Raw genomic sequence first — 18176 nt, forward strand, 5'->3', positions numbered from 1 at the left:
GTGTATAGGTTGTGGTGGTTCTTGAAGGCTTGCTCCCTAACTGCGGCATCTATGGTTAATTGTTATTATTATTATTATTATTGTTATCTTGTATTGTAAACAAATTCAAATGATAAATAAATTTGTATTGTATCGTATTTTATTGTATTAATGTTATTGTTTTAAAATAGACTGTTTAATTGTGAATAATTGTAATTTTCTGAAATCGAGACCTAAGGTAAAATTAAGACATCAGGTATGCTTTTTGAGGAATCACAGACTTTCAATTCAACTTTACATTTTTTAAATAATCCTAGTATTCAAGTGCTTATAATTGATAAAAATCAGTTCTTTATGGTAGCTCTGAATATCAGATCATTAAGAAAAAATTGATTTAACTTCTTACAATATATTAATGCAATGAAAGAATATATTTCATGTATAGTCTTAACATAGGTTAACATAAAAAGTGATGAAATTTTAAATTATAACATACAAGGTTATGACAAGGTCTATATTTTGAGAGATTTGAAAAGGAGTGGAGGAATAATAATATACTATAGAACATGCTTTAAGGCAATACAGGTCAACCACTTAACTCAGTCTTGTGAAAACTGCTGTGCCAAATTATCGGGAGATAATCCAGAAAACACATTCATGATTTGTGTGTTTTATAGGCCACCATCAGATTCAATAAACAGCTTCCTAATAGAATTAGATAACATAATTTTGCAATGGGATGACATACAGACTGAAAAGACCATACTAGTAGGAGATTTCAATATCAATTTACTAACGATGAAACGGATAATGTGCTTCTCAGATCTCTGCTATCTTAAACAACTATGGATTTGAACATACCTTACTTGGAATAACTAGGCAACAAAGCTTGTTGTTTGGTTTTTTAAGGAGCATTAACAACTAAGGCCATATTGCTCCGGGATATGCGGTGGTCATTCCCTGACCTTTCCGCATCCTCCGTATTTGGTGGTGAACCCCGGTTTAATCAAGAAGCGTGTGCTACGCACTGCTGCTCCTTCCCACCTGGCTACAGAGGCGCCGGCAACAAAGCATGGAGGGAGATAGAACAGTAAGCTCTTATTTAGATCACTTTATAACAAACATCAAGTTAAAGTATGCTAATTCATACATACTATTAAATCAACTTTCAGATCACAGAACATGTATACTAATAGTAGATATGTATTCAAAACAACACCCATGTGAAGAAAAAAAATTAACAAATGCTACGAAAAAAAATTATTTATCAACAGGGAAACTGAAACAGAACATAGAAAACTTGTTAATACAAGAGCAAGCATCATACACAACAAATGTGAATGTCTTTTCAAATAAGATAATACAAATGATAAACAATTCGAGGTTTAATATCGAGAGAAAAGAAAACCACTCAGCCTGCAACATAAGCACAAGGAGTAGCAGGATCAAGCTTAAGAAACCTTAATGGTACAAAGGGATAAATATTTCAGGCAGTATAGAAATTGTCCATCAAAGAAAGAACTCTATCACAATTATAAAACACTCAGAAATAAATTGACAGGTATGATAAGAAAACAAAAAAACACTTACAATCAACTTTTTATGGATAAGCAGATAACACAAAAGGAAAAATGGAACGTTATAAATAATCTATTAAGTACAAGGAAGAAAAAAACAAGGGGAAAACAAATTAAAACACTATTAGAACAGATAGATGGTACAAACAAACACTATGAGGCTGCAAATAGGTTTGCCAAAGCTGTATTAGATCTCAACAGATATAATTTATATTATCGCCAAGTTTCCTTTACTAAACAAGATAGTCTTCCTCAGATAGTAAACTCTTGTGTAGTCTTAACTCCACAATATACTGAGATTCTTAAGATTATAGAACAGTTAAAGAACAAGAAATCTTATGGACTGGACAGTATTACAGTAACCGAAGTAAAGAGAAACAAAGAGCAGTTCTCTGTTCTCTTGGTGGAGCTTATAGCACAGATGTTAGAGTTGGGAAGCTATCCTACAAATTTACTTTCTTTTAAGATAATTCCTATATATAAAAAGGGACCACCAGATGACTTTTGCAATTACAGACCAATAACAATACAGTCAGTTATTAATAAGATAATAGAAAAGTATATATTTTCCCATATAAGCAAATACTTACATCAATATGGGCTGTTAAACAACTCTCTATTTTCATATCAGAAGGGCAAGAGCACAAAGACATTATTAGAGAACTTAGTAGACTCTTTTAACTTACATTTAAACAACAATAACTTCATAATGATTTTATTTATAGATTTGACCAAAGCATATGATATCCCAAATTGATATCCCAATATTGCAACAGAAATTACAGAAATATGGTATTAGGGGAAGAATCAATCAACTCTTAGCAAGTTATTTAACCAATAGAAAAATAACAGTTGAAGTAGAAAATACAAAGGGAAAATCATACAGTGTAAAGAGAGGAGTACTGCAGGGCACTCATGCTGGGCCAATCATGTACAACATCTTTATAAATGACATATTCGAAGTAATAAAGAACTCCTTTATAAAAATTTATGCAGATGATATAATCTTATATACAGTTAGAAAGAACCTGACAAAAATGGCAAAAGATTTACAGCAGAATGTAATACATTTTTAAACTTGGTTGCATGATAATAAATTAGCACTCAGCTTTGAAAAGACAAAATTTTTGGTAATTAGACCTCCTCATCAAACCTTGGACATTCATCCCTCTATTAAATTACATAAACATGAATGACTACATGATAAGAATTTCCAGAATTGCAAATGTCTAACTGTGGAAGAAGTTTCAAATCATTGTTACCTTGAGTTATGGATTGACTACAGTCTAAGTTGGGCAATGCATTTAACAAATCTGCACAAAAAAAGATTTTATGTGTACTTTTTTTACTACATTAAGAATAAGTTAAATCTTAGAACAAAAGTTACCTTATATTATGCATTAGTGGACTCCCAACTCAATTATTTAGAAATGTATGGGCACGAGAAAATATAACAGAAATAAGGTAATAAACAACTTAATTAACAGGATTTTGAAACTTTTAATGGTGGAAAACTCTTGGAATGACCTGAATAAGAGAAGGCAATTTTTGTTAAAATACAAAATACTCTATCCAGTATAAAAACGGAAGTTAAATTTATTCTTGAAAAATCTTAACACTATTTATGAAGAATTAAATCTGCAATCAAATGGCACACATAATTTAAGGAACCCAAAAGCAATTACTTTGCGTCACCCTAGGGTACTAAATAGATTTGGAGATAGGCACACAATGAATGTAATAAACAACTTGCTGGCTAGTGTTGATTTCAGACTCAGAAGTTATCCCATCTCCAAATTAAAATTTCTAATAAGAAAATTCTTGATACTCAATGATACAGTGGATTAAAATTGCTATACAGATAAATTACTATCTCTGTTTACAGTGCGGAATGTACTATGAGTAGTGACTTCATTGTCTTTTCTGGTAGTAAAAGAATTTGTATACAAAACAGTTGTAAATGAAGAATTTCAACTTGTTGTCAAGAAATTCACTTTTCTTAACAAGTTCATTTATTGTAAACATATTCTCCTGATAAATGAATTGTATTGTATTAATTGTTATTATTATTATTATTATTATTATTAGCCATGTGGTGCAAAGAAGCCTAAGGCTTATGCTGCACCAGTCAAAAAAAAAAATAAAAATTTCTGAGTTACCTTGAGAGAGAGAGAGGAGTAGAAGGAAATCACCAAGAAAGAGAATAATTGCGATATCCAGCTCAGGACCCTGGGTTTGCCAAGCCCATACTCACCAGATGTGAGCCCCAGGGGCTCACATCTGGTGAGTTATTGTTGCACATAGAAGACTACTATACAAATTGGAGCAGTATGGCATTAAGGGTACAGTGGATAAAAGGATGGTTGAGTGGGAGAAGGCAGAGAGTAGTAATCAGTGGACATTGTTCTTCATGGATTAATGTTATTAGTGGAGTCCCCAGGATTCAATGATGGGCCAATTGTTGTTTTGTATTTTTATCAATGATATTTGCATTAGCATTAGTTGTGGTATATGATGCAAGAAAGCAAGCTTATACAGCATCAGCCAAAAAAAAAATTAAAAAAAACCCTTCTCATTTCACCCATCCATTCACTCCAAATGGTTTGTCTAATTCAGTCTTAAATTTGTTCAACTTCCACAACAACAGATGGAAGTCTGTTCCAGCAATCGACTACCCGCTGGCAGAGTTGTTAATGAGTGTAAAGACGGTATGCTACTGCAACAGGATCTAGAAAAGTTAGTCAGATGGGCTGAGAAGTAGCAACTGAAGTTTAACATTGACGAATGCAAAGTACTGCATGTGGGTAGCAGTAACCCAAAAGAAATGCACCAACTGTGTGGTACTACACTCAGGAAAGTGGAGAATGAAAAATACCTGTGGATATTGTTCAGTCAGATATGAAGTTCTCTGAGCAGTGCAGACATGCTGCCAGAGCAGGTCATGTAGTCTTGTCAGTGATATACTCTATAGGAATTTTGCTATCAAAGACAAGGAGCTGATTATCCCTTTGTATAAGGCAATTGTCAGACCACACCTCCCATACTGCATACAGGTCTGCATACATTTTAGGAAAGATGTAGAGTTGCTGGAACGAGTATTAAGAAGGGCAACAAGATTGGTGAGAGGAACAAAGGGGTGCTCTTACCAAGAAAGGCTTAAGTTCTGCAAGTTGCAGATCTAGAGACTAGGCATCTGCAAGGTGATCTGATTGAGATGTATAAGGCCTTGAATGGTTTGAGCTGGCTGAATGATGATGGGATTCTTCCTCTTACTCAGATTACAAACCCAAAGGGGCATGAACTAAAATTGAGGAAAGACAGTTGTAAAATAGATGTGTAGAAAATTGCCTTTAGCAGGTAGTTGATTGCTAGAACAAACTTCCATCTGATGTTGTGGAAGTTGATAGCTTAAATAAATTCAGGTACAAACTGGACAAACTTTTGTAGTGAATGGGTGAAATGGGAAGTGGTTTTTTTTTTTTTTTTTTTGTGGCTGATACTGTATAAGCTTGTTTTCTTTCATCATATGTTTTTACTAATGCTAATATCTATTTCATTTTGTGAATGCAATTGCTTTATAGGCCTGACCAGCACTGTGAGAGATATATGGTTGACAAAGTTGCAGGAGCTTGAGAAGATTATGGAAAGATCGTCTTAAACCTTTTGAATGGGCATAGAACCAATGTAATAGTATTTCTTATTCATTGGTGATCATTGAAAACTGTTATAGCTTATAACAGTTTTCAGCCTGATTTTGTATGATAGAATATAGTTTGACAGCATCAGTAAACATGGTAATTTTAATGACTAAGGAGAGGAGAGGTCCAAGTGATGAGCCGTGATGGACACCAATTCTGGAGAAAAAAACATCAAAGGTTGGAAGGAGAATTATCAAAAACGAAATGATGGCTTCTCTGAGAAATATAACTGTTAATCCACTTGGGATAGTGGATTATTGATGTTATCATTTCATAATACTATATACATTTTCCCGTACACGCTATCACAGGACCAAATTTCACTTTTAACCAAAGGATTAACTTATAATTTACCACCTCGTAATCAACCTAAAAAACAGTTCTTAATAGATATTGAATTTGGTCTTCATAATGTTCCGCAAAAAGATTTATTTATTCAACAAGTTAACCAAGTGGTGAATAACATAAAAGACACGTGACTTCCTAAACTGAATAGACAAGAAAGTTCAGCTAAACTTAATGTCTTTATTTTCTCCAAGTTCATTCGGGAAAATAAAGACATTATTATTCAGACAGCAGATAAAGGAGATACAGTTACAGTTGTAATACTCGATAAAACTGATTATATAAAATGTTAGATTCAATTATATCAGATACCTCCCCTTATCTTGAAATAGACCTGGCACTATTTACCAATTTGGTCAATCAGTACAATAAAATGTTAACCAGTTATCAAAAAAATGACTATGTTACTATGTTTCAGTTAAAAGAATTGAAGTCTAGAACATACAACATTCCTGCACTTTTTGGTCAGGTAAAACTGTATAAGACTGGATTTCCTATTCGGCCCATTGTTTCTTACAGAAACTCAGCATTTTGATCCTTAGCCAGACATGTATAAAACCCTTCAGACATGCGATACAATTTGGGATATAAAACTACGATACATTTTTTTAATAATCTTAAGGACTGTAGACTCAGCGATAATGATAATTTATTCTCACTGGATGTTACTTTGTTACATACGAATGTAAACGTTGAATACACATTAGATATTCTTTGGGATATGTTAAATAATTCTATAATGATTAATTATACGAAGCTTCCTATTAAGGAAATTTTTCACTTAATTAAACTTTTAGTTGAGGCCAACTATATCACCATTCGAGACAACGCATACAAACAAATTTTTGGTTTGCCAATGGGATTGAGTCTAAGTGGCTTAATATCGGAAGTCTATCTCTCAATGATTTAGCATATACATTTGATGCCTTTTCTACCCCATATCACATACACTATGGGATGTATTTAAATGATGTTCTGGTTATTACTGATAGTAACACTATTCAAGACATTTAATAATATTCATCACAGACTCAATTTTATATTGGAAAGGGAAAATACGGATACTAAGTCAATAAATTTTCTAAATTTCACGCTTACTTGGGACGTGAATAAAATCCAATTTAACATCTATCATAAACCAACAAACACTGGTACGCTTCTATATTATAACAGCTATCACCCGTTCACCTACAAAAGCTCTATTATCTTTAATCAGTTTCTCAGTGCCTATAAATATTCAACAACAGAATGTGCTTTAGGCTCAGAAATACAGATATTAAGCAGCAGATTCCTAAATGGGGGCTACCCTCTTGCAATACAATAAACCAAATTAGGGTTCAAACAGGATAGGATACAAAAAACTACGCCAACCAACAATAGTAACTTCAAAAAATACTTTATTTCTGTCCCATACGTTTAGCAGTGGCACAAACAGCTTAACAGATTCTTTAAAGATACCGAATTTAAGATTATGGCCAGACCAATATGGAAATTACACATATACCGAACAATCACTCAGTTCTTTCCTCTTTCGCGTCACAAATAAATGACTTGGTGTACATTTCTTGCGGTGATTGCAACTCCTCTTGCCAAGGATCTGTGCGATTCCTGCTGAATATTCGAGCAAAACAGCACGCTTCCTCAGTATGTGCTTCTCGTTCAGAAGCATCAGAATTAGCCTTTCATGCCATTAATGAAAACCATACATTTTTATTTAACGAGGCCAAAATTCTTAGTGTCCAACGTAATTATATGAGACTATTAATTGCAGAAACCATCAAAATTAAATTACATGAGAATTCTGTTAGCATTCACTGTCCATATCTAATTTTTGGTCTTTTGCGCACATGCACGAAGACAAATAATTGCAGCCTTTCACATGCGTGCGAGAGGACAAACAGTCTCTTTATTTAAGATTCAAGCTCACATACTCCATAATTTCCATTCCTATGATCATTGGTTGAAAAGCACTGCTGTATGCTTCAGGAAGGAAAATCAGTTTTCAAAATTTACGTTAAACTTTTTAAATTAATTCTATTTAATTTTTTAATTGTTTTCAATCATTTTTGCATTAATCTTTTATTCGTTTTAATTTCTGGAGAGCATCATTAGCATTAGCATTAGTAGAGGCATATGATGCAAGAAAGCAAGCTTATTCAGCATCAGCCAAAAAAAAAAAAAAAAAAAAAAAAACACAACCACTACTCCCATTTCACCCCTCCGTTCGTTCGAAATATCTGTCCAGCTGAACCTTAAATTTGTTTAGGCTATCAACTTCAACAACAAGTGATGGAAGTCTATTCCACAAACCAACTGCCCGCTGGCTAAAGGCAAATTTCCGCACATCTATCCGACATCCGTCCTTCCTCAATTTGAATTTATGCCCTCTCAGGCGATTATTCTGAGCAAGAGGAAGAATCCAATCGGCATTGAGCATGCTCAAGCCATTCAAATCCTTATACACCTCTATCAGATCACCATCATACAGAAGTGTTCTAAATATCATATTGAGGTAAATATTGATATCAACCTAGAACGTATTGAGTATCGTAGCTCTGTTATATACTATCAAATTATTGTACATTACAGCCCTTAGCAGCAGATTTTGGGGATTTTAGTATAGGAAAAAACTGCATAGGATGTGTTTACCTTTAGAAATTGACTTGATGGTGGTAGCAACAAATATAGAAATAGAAGGAAGATTGGTTGGTCTGTACTAGTGTCAGACATCTTTGGGAGCCATATACTCTTAAAAGTTGCTGTTTCATAGAGTTGGATAGTCAATGATCACCATTGTGGCCTCACTCACTCAGCCAAACCTAGTGGAAAATTAAGTTTTTTTAAAAGCATGGAGTCTTGCTTACTAGCATTTTTTTTTTTTATTATTGACAGCAGCCCAGTGGAAGAAATGTGCACACATAATATAATTTATTTTTCTATTTTAAGCTTCTTTTTTTTAGTTCATTCATTGCATTTTTTAAATTTTTTCTTGCATCATTTCTGTTAATTACTATGCACAAATTTGTCAGGAATTTCTGTCAGGAAAATGCACAAATTTGTCAGGAAAGATTTGCATATTATTAGATTTGTCATTTCTCAAACTCCTAGGTCCACTTAACTTTGTCCATAACTTTGTATGTTGCACTCAATAATGGTTGTATTCAAATAAAATTCTGTTTTGTTCTACTCTAAAAATTTAATTAAAAATGAAACTATTATATTATTATATATATACAGTATTATATAATATTATATTATGTTATATATATACAAAACTCAAACTTCATTTTTAGTCATTAGAAAGCCTTTCTCCAAGTGAGCTTCGTAAAGTACTCCACCGTGTTTTGACTCTCTCAGATTATGAACCTCTGCATGGAAGGTAAAATGTTTTGTTTACTTTAATATAATTTTTTTTTTTTTTAATTTTATTTGAGGTGTACTGCTGGGAAGACTACGTATTACACATTCTGCTGTAGTAATCTGAAACACTTTAAAAGCAAATATCTTGGCAGCCAGTAGGAATGAGAATTACCTCACCTTCTTCATTGTGTAGCCATTTGAAAAGCATCAGTGATAACATAATGTATTGTTGGAATGAAATATTTTTGTAACTTAATATTTTTGAAATATTAAGGTGTATTTCAAAAATAATATATACTTCCATCTGTATATTTATTTTGATGTCATTTTAATATTCTTGGTTCACAACTTCTGAGAAACATTTCCTCAACGAAGATAAACCTGTGGTATGTACCTCAGAAAACACAGAGAGGGGGAGAGAGAGAAAAGCTGCTACCTAAGTCCACAGGATTCTACTGTAAAACACACACATGCACACAATGCTGCTGTTGAACATATCCAGTATGAACATTTTGTACAGTGACCTCTTACTTTACACGTGTTTAAATTACGGAAATTTAAAATAATGTGCGGCAACCATATTTACTGGAAAGCACCACGAGAGGCCAGCATGATAGCCCACCATTTACTCATTTTGTTTTGCTAAAGATCGTCGATTGATAGTGTATTGGAAGAGCATAATTTTTTATTTTGTGCTTATTTTTACTTATTTTGTTTTTATTATTACCCTTATGGCTAGTAAGCATCCTTGTAGTTCTAGTGGAAGTGAAGGTAAGCCCTCAGGAAAATCGATTTCGCTTGAAATGAAACTGGAGGTACTTGAGCACTACAAACAAAGTGAGAGCACGGCATGAATTAAACATGCTCTAAGTCTGAGTGAGAGTATATTACGTACTATTCGAGATAGTGCTGATAAAATTAAAGAAAGTGTTAAGAGTGGTGTGCTCTTAACTGCACAAAAGTCGTTGTATGCTTGGCTAAGTTTGATGGAACTCATGGAAAAAATGCTTGCTACATGGATGAGTGACCAAAATAAAAAACACATTAACATTAGGCAAGTGCAATAGAAAGCTTGTAGCCTTTATGATGATTTTAAAGAAAGTGAGGATGTCGAGGAAGGGGTTCTCTTACAAGGAGAGGCTTAAATTCTGTAAGTTGCAGCAGCTGGAGACTAGGCACCTGCGGGGTGATCTGATTGAGGTGTACAATGCCTTGAATACTTTGAGCAGGCTTGAATGATGATAGGATACTTCCACTTGCTGTGATTAAGAACCTGAGGGGGGGCATAGATTGAAATTGATGAAAGACAGTTATAGAATATATATACAAAAGTTTGCCTTTAGCCAGCGAGTAGTTGATTGCTGAAACAGACTTCCATTTGTTGTTGTGGAAGTTGATAACTTAAATAAATTAAGGCTGAACTAGACAAATGTATGGAGTGACCAAATGGGTGAAATAGGAAGGGTTTTTTTTTTTTTCGTTGATGCTGTATAAAGCTGGCTTTCTTGCATCATATACCTCAACTAATGCCAATGTTCAATGAGGAATTAATATCCAATATCTTAAGTAAAAGAAGGAATTTATTTATTTTCTGCTAAATCAAGAGTTGAATTGAATGGCCACTCACTACTTGTTTGAAAAACACTGATTTGGATCCCAGTGACAAAGAATCGTTTTCTACAGGGTTGAATAAAGATTCCCCCAGAGATTTTGTAGTTTTTGATCCTGCTAACAGATAAACATACATCCACAAAAAAAGAATTGTATGTTCATTTTTCTGTTAATCCCTCACCAGACTGGTAGAGGATTATCAGTTAGGGGTGGGGGGGTGTTAACAGAAATGAATATATAATTCCTGTGATTTCTACCAGCCGTCAGAAAGACTTTTCTTTTTTCTTTTTTTTCTCTCTCTTTTTTAAAGAAAACTCTGCTATATGTTGCTCAAGTGATGGCACATTCTTATTTCTGTTTTATATGTCCCAAGATATTGGATAGATACACATCTTAATGAATTAATTCTTCAGATGTTAATTTGAAATCTTAAGAATACTACTTGTAAACAAATTTAAATTAATTTATATATTTGACTTTCTTGTTACTGTTACAATGCTGTAAAGAACTAAAATGTATTGTGATCATAATCCTAGTTGTGATTAAATTGTAAAACATATATGTGTTATCCACACACAACATGTAACACAGTATTGTATTAACTGTAGGATGTCAGTCCACCAGCGACGACAGATAGAAGGTGCACTGTGCCGCGTTCCAAAACATTTCTATGACAGAGTTTGGGATGTCATGACACGCACATCTGGTGGCATTATTGTGGCAGGACATCATTTACCTCAGGTAATTAATGTTAATGCTTTTTTAAACATCTTTAGCTCAGTTTTTGTGCTCTTACTTTTTTTAGAATGCCCATTATTTTGGGTGATCTTAATTTCCAGCAGATTTCAGTAGTTATATATGCTCGGTTAGCAACATCCACTCTATACACTCTTTTAGCAACATCCAAAATATTATTGTGATATTTTGTTGTACCTCCATTCACCAGGATGATAATATTCATATTCCAAAAATGGGACAACTTAAAATGTGTCTTTAAATATTTAGCAACCTTCATTTTCACTCTGTTTCCAGTATCATCCAAGCCAGATCTTTGATGTCTTTTTCTCAGCCTTTCATTGTCACATAAAGCTCCCTCCTGTGCCACTAGCCAAAATATTATTAGTATAAATACTGATAAATGATGCAAGAAAGCAAGCTTCTGCAGCATCAATCAAAAATAATGTAAAAATAGACAAAATAAAACAAAAAAAAAAAAAAAAAGCCTGCCACATTACCTGTCTTTTGCCACTAATTCCTACTTAAATTTATGGAAACAAATTTCCACATGCTTATCCTGAACCTCATTCTTCCTCAATTTAAATTTATGCTCCCTTTTGTGCATATTATCTGAACAAGAGTAAGGATGCCATCAACATTTTATTTACTTGGTCCATTCAAAGTCTTAAATACCTCAGTGGAATCTTCTTATAGATACTTAGTTTCAAGATGCTGCAATTTGCAGAAATGAAGTCTTTCTTGGTACAAGTACCCTTTTGTTTTCGCTCACCAATCTCATTGCTCTTTTCTTCATATCCACGTCATTCCTAAAAAGAAGCTTCGAGACCTGTATACAGTATCCAAGATGTAGCCTTATCATTGCCTTATACAGCAGAATACTTATTTCCTTATCCTTGCTGGCAAAATTCCTGTATATCATTAATAAAATCCTGTGCGCTGTCCTAGCAGCCTCTCTCCACTCCTCAGAGAACTTCATGTCTGACTATACAATTACCACCAGATATTTTTCATTCCCCCACTAACTTCACTATGAAAAAGATTAATGGGATTAAACTTAAATCTACATTTTTCAGCCCATAATTTTATTATATCTTTTGTGGAAGCTTACCCTGATTGCTGTTATTAACCAAACTGCCAACATTTATATTATCTGCAAACTTAGACATCACTATTGTTAACAGATACTGAAAAAAACAGTGGGCCCAGCATTGAAACCTTGGGGAATTCCACTAATAACATTAGTCCAAGGAGATCACTGCCCATTTATAACTACTCTCTGTCACTGAACTATAGCTCCATAGCAGTAGCCAGCCACTAAAGCCAAATAAGTGGCTAAGCTACTACTCCAGTGGCGCCTCCGTTGCCAGGTGGGAAGGAGCAGCAGTGCGTAGCACACGCTTCTTGATTAGACTGGGGTTCGAGCCCATCACCACCAAATACGGAGGATGCGGAAAGGTCAGGGAATGACCACCGCATATTCCCGGAGCAATATGGCCTTAGTTGCTAATGCTCCTAAAAACCAAATAACAACAACAACATACTACTCCAGTTTATACCGCAGTATTTTTCAGTGTCAAAAGCTTTTCTGAAATCTAAGTATACGATGTCAGAATTTATTATTTCCATCCACTTCCTTTGTTATTGCATCATAGTAACCTATGGAATGGTCAGATAAAATTACTCCTTAACAAATCCATGTTGTGACTGCTGTATAACTTCATTCCTGTCTAGCTTGCATTACTTCTTTACCTGGTAACTTCATTATTTTTTTTTCCGTCTTTTTGCCGTCTATTTTTAATAGATGACAAGCTTACAGGTCTATGTACTCACTTCATCCTTTGATTCCCCCCTTTATGAATTGAGGAGACATTTGCATATCTCAAATCCACAGGGAACTTCCCATGATCCAAGGATGCTCTAGTAATTATTGCTGATTGTTTGTTTACCTACCTCTTTTGCTGCTTCTTTTAATATAATCGGATAGATGCCATCAGACCCCCCATGCTTTATTTATGCTTAGCTTCAACAAATTCTCTTCTGCTATCACAAAGTCACTTAGCTCCCAGTTATAACTCAGTTCTTGTGGTATACCCATCCATAAAAACTTCTTTGCAGGTGAATGTAGATGCAAAATATTTATTTAGTTTGTCAGAAACCTGAACAGGATCATCAATAGTTATACTGTTCATGTCTAGTGGGACAATATGGTCAATCCCTTTCCTTCCAATGTTATCATAAGTAAATAATTCTTGGCTATTCTTCTTCTTTGCATCCTTAGTCAAAGACTTCTCATGCTCTGGCTTACCTTGCCAATTGCATTAGTGACTTCATTGCAGACTAGTTTATACTTATCTCAAATTTCTATGTGCTGTACTAATTTATAATTCATTCCATGCATTTTTTTCTCTCTGCCACTAGTCTCCTCAGTTTGTCTGACATAAGTTTAGGTTTAAGCATCAAACAGTATCTCTTAGTTGGGATAAAAAGCTTGAAGCATGTATGAATACTTCCTTGAATGCTTCTGATTTAGAATTTGCAGTTGATAACATCATCATTTTGTCTTGCTGAAGATAATTTAAAAATTGTCTATAATTACTCTAGTTGTCTTTACAAAAGCAAAATCCCCTTCTCTTTACCTTTGACAGTAGTTATATCTTTAAGTGTCTGCCACATCAATATATTTTGATCATTTTCACCTAGTAGCTCCTTTCCCTGGATATTCTTAATGGGTAAAGAGCCACTGCTAATAATCAGATCAACAGTATTGCTTTCTCTCATTGCCCATCTAATGTCTGCCAGGGGCAAAGGTTGATGGCATTGCAGAGCAGATATCATCTTTTACGGGCACAAAGGGTGATATTGTTGTATACATTGTCACTAATGATATTAAGAGTAGAAGACCAGTGGAATTACTTAACAAGTACAGATCACTGCTGAAAAAAAGCCGTGAGTTAGAGTTGAACTTGAAAGTGTCTGCAATTCTGCCCAGACACAATAGGAGAGAGTATATGATGAGAGCCTTGTCGATCAATTCGGCACTGGAAAGATTGTGCAAGGCTCAAGGGGTAGAATTTTTTTCAGCCTGGACTGTACTTGTTAACAGGAGAGACTGCTTCTACAGGGATGGGATACACTTAAATAGAAAGGGTGCAAGAATATTTGCTGATGCTATTGAGGCAGAGTTAGGTGACTGCTAGCTTGGGGGGATACACGGACTAATAGATTAACAGTAGCCACTGGCAGGTGAAAGTGATTCTTGCACTGCTTCTATTGAAATACAATTGAGCAGCAGCCTGGAAAGCAAGGCAATGGGAATTTCCAGGACTGCTGGGAATCATAGTGGAACAAGTAATTACATGGGCTGTGTTAGGGTAACTAAGAGTAGAAATAGGTGCATGTACACCAATGCTAGGAGTATCGTTAATAAATTTGATGAGCTTCAAGTGCTAGTCAAGACATCAAAGGCAGATATTGTTGGAGATGCAGTGTCACACAGACATAAGCAGTGCAGAATTGGAATTTGGGGAGTACAATGTGTACAGAAAGGATAGACAGGACAGGAAGGGAGGAAGAGTTATGCTGTTAGTTAAGAAACACATAAAATCTAAGGTACTGCATCCAATTGATGTTGGTGGAAAATGCAGTGTTGAGTCTTTGGTGTGACATAAGCTGTTGTTGTTGTTGTTGTTGTTTGGTTTTTAGGAGCATTAGCAACTAAAGCCATATTGCTCTGGGATATGTGGTGGTCATTCCCTGACGTTTTCGCATCCTCCATATTTGGTGGTGACGGGCTCGAACCCCAGCCTAATCAAGAAGCGTGTGCTATGCACTGCTGCTCCTTCCCACCTGGCTACGGTGGCGCCTTCTGTGACATAAGCAATGGGAGAGTAAAAATGAGAGTAAGTGTGTTTTAAGCCTAATGAATCTGATGAGTATAATGAGCAATTGTGCAGAGAAATAGAGTGGGCCAGTAATTCAGAGTGTCTTATAATATGGGATTTTAAATTTCCCACAGATTGACTGAAATTTGTGGGTTGGTTACTCACACACTAGTAAGGCTTTTGTGGATTTATTGGATGATTGTTTTCTACAGCAGCATGTTTGGGACACAACTCGAAGGAGTAATACTCTTGATCTGATTATCAGTAGTGATTCTTCATGCATTTAGAATCTGCAGATAAGGGAACCGCTAGGTAGCAGTGATCACAGTGTGCTGAAGTGGAATTTACTCAAAGAGGTAACTACCATAAGGGTAAAGGGAAGGGGTTTTGCTTTCATAAAGGTGACTACAGTGGTCTTTTTTTTTTTTTTTTTTTTTTTTTTTATGGAAACCCCAAACACGAAAGGTATCAAAACCTATAGTACTTAGTACCGTGCATGGGTTGAAAAAGAAGTATGGGAGGGGGGGGGATGCCGGAATCTTTGCTCTAGAGACTAAACGTGGGTTTCACCACTTCAAGCCTCCAATAAGCAAGGTGGTGGTATTGCACCGGTCAATGAGAGTCATCTACCACCTATGCTGAGACAGTATTTAATTTCTATACTGTGGGACCAACTGATGATGTTACCAACAGCAAATTCAAAATGGGAAGCATTCAATGAATTAATCTTGGACGCTACTAGGCATTTCATACCAACTAAGAAATATTGTTCAAGATTTAGACCTAAATGGATGTCAGATAAACTAATTAGACATGTAGCAGAGAAAAAAAATGCATGGGATACATATAAATTAAAGGTAACACAGAAGCCTATAATAGATATAAACTGGTCTGTAACCAAGTCACAAAGGAGGTTCGGCAGGCAAAGGCAGATTACGAGAAATCTTTGGCAAAGGATGCAAAGAAAAACAGCAAATAGTTCTTTACTTATGTAAACTCTAGAAGGAAGGGGATGAATCAGATTGGTCCACTTGATATCAATGGTTCAACTGTTGATGATCCTGCTCAGGTAGCTAACAAACTAAATGAATATTTTGCATCTACATTCACACATGAGGAGTTATTCGGGGAGGGGAATTCCAGAGGTGTATTAAACTCTGGCAGTAAGATAATCTTGTAATAACTGAGAGTAAAGTGGAGGAGAAATTGTTGAAGATAAACATAAGAAAGGCACCTGAGGTGGATGGAATCTATTCAGTTATATTAAAGGAGGCAGCAAAGGAAGTAAGCAAACCCTTAGCCATAATTATGAGAGCTTCCTTGGACTCAGGGAGGTACCCATGGATTCAAGATGTGCAAATGTAACCCCTATCCACAAAGGAGGATCAAGGGGCGACACAGGTAATTACAGACCTGTTAATTTATCTTCTGTTCCAGGCAAATTACTGGAAGCACTGGTTAAAGAAGCATTGCAGGATCATCTAGGCAAGACTGCAGTAATAGTTAAGACAGAGCATGGGTTTGTTAAAGGGAGGTTTTGTCTGACCAATTTGATTGGATACTATGATGTGGTCACAAAGGAACTGGATGCAAAGAATAATTTTGATATCATATATTTGGATCTTAGAAAGGGTTTTGATACTGTTGCTGAAAGACTGCTGAACAACATGGAAGACTGCTGAACAAATTGGAGCAGTGTGGCATTGGAGGCAAATTGCTGCTATGGATAAAGGGATGGTTGAATGGGAGAAGACAGAGAGTGGTAATCAATGGACACTGCTCTTTGTGACTAATGTTATTAGTGGAGTCCCCCATGGTTCAGTGTTGGGTCCATTGTTGTTTTCTGTATGTATTAATGATATTGATGATGGTATATCAGGCTTAATGTCCAATTTTGCAGATGATACGAAGGTCGATAGGGTTGTTAATGACACTAATGACAGTATGCTGCTGCAACAGGGTCTAGAAAAGTGGAGTAAATGGGCTGAGAGGTGGCAACTGAAGTTTAACATTGACAAATGTAAAGTATTACATATGGGAAGCAGTAACCCCAGAGTAATGTATCAACTGTGTGGTGCTACACTGACAGTGGTAGAGAGTGAAAAGGACCTGGGCATAATTGTGCAGGTAGATATGAAGTTATCTGGGCAGTGCATAGGGTCTGCAAGTGTAGCTCATGGTGTCTTGTCAATGATATACAGGAATTTTTCTAGCAGGGATAAGGAGGTTATTATCCCCTTTTATAAGGCAATGGTCAGGTCACACCTTGAGTATTGTATACAGGTCTGGAGGCCTCATTTTAAGGATGTTGGAACGAGTACAGAGAAGGGCAACAAGATTAGTGAATGGAACAAAGGGTTGCTCTTACGAAAAAAGCTTAAGTTTTGCAAATTACAGTATCTGGAGACTAGGCACCTGCGAGGAGATCTGATTGAGGTGTATAAAGCTTTAAATGGTTTGAGCATGCTCAATGCTGATGGGATTCTTCCTCTTGCTCAGAATAATTACCTGAGAGAACATAAATTCAAATTGAGGAAAGACAGTTGTAGGATAGATGTGGAGAAGTTTGCCTTTAGCCAGCAGGTGGTTGATTGCTGGAACAAACTTCCATCTACTGTTGTAGAAGTTGATAGCTTAAACAGAGTCAAGGCAGAACTAGACAAACATCAAACACTTTGAGCGGGTGGATGGGCAAAATGAGAAGGGTCTGTGTGTTTTTTTTTTTTTTTTAGCTGATGCTATATAAGCTTTCTTTCTTGCATTATGTGCCCTTGTTAATGCTAATACTAATAAATTCTAGAAGGAACTGGATGAATCAGCTTGGTCTACTTGATAGACAGTTCAACTGTTGATGTTGCTGCTCAGGTTGCTGACAAAACTGAATGAGTATTTTGTATATACATTCACATGAGGAATTTTGTAGGGAAGTGGAGGACAGTAGCTTAACTCTAGTAGGGTGATAAATGATTTTGTAATAATAACTGAGA

At 35.4% G+C, this 18176-nt stretch overlaps 1 protein-coding gene across 3 annotated transcripts in view; it reads left to right on the plus strand.

Annotated features, from left to right (window-relative positions):
* LOC150082968 (putative phosphorylase b kinase regulatory subunit beta) overlaps positions 1-18176 on the plus strand; it is a 735196-nt gene that overhangs the window by 582907 nt on the left and 134113 nt on the right. For all 3 annotated transcript variants that reach the window (XM_090377701.1, XM_090377699.1, XM_090377700.1), the window contains exons 26-27: positions 8893-8978; positions 11179-11311. In XM_090377701.1, coding sequence (XP_090233827.1) covers positions 8893-8978; positions 11179-11311 — 219 coding nt within the window. The remainder of the gene's footprint in view (positions 1-8892; positions 8979-11178; positions 11312-18176) is intronic.

Source organism: Mastigoproctus giganteus, chromosome 7 (assembly GCF_048544385.1).
Source record: "Mastigoproctus giganteus isolate SK-2022 chromosome 7, ASM4854438v1, whole genome shotgun sequence".
Lineage (NCBI taxonomy): Eukaryota > Metazoa > Arthropoda > Arachnida > Uropygi > Thelyphonidae > Mastigoproctus > Mastigoproctus giganteus.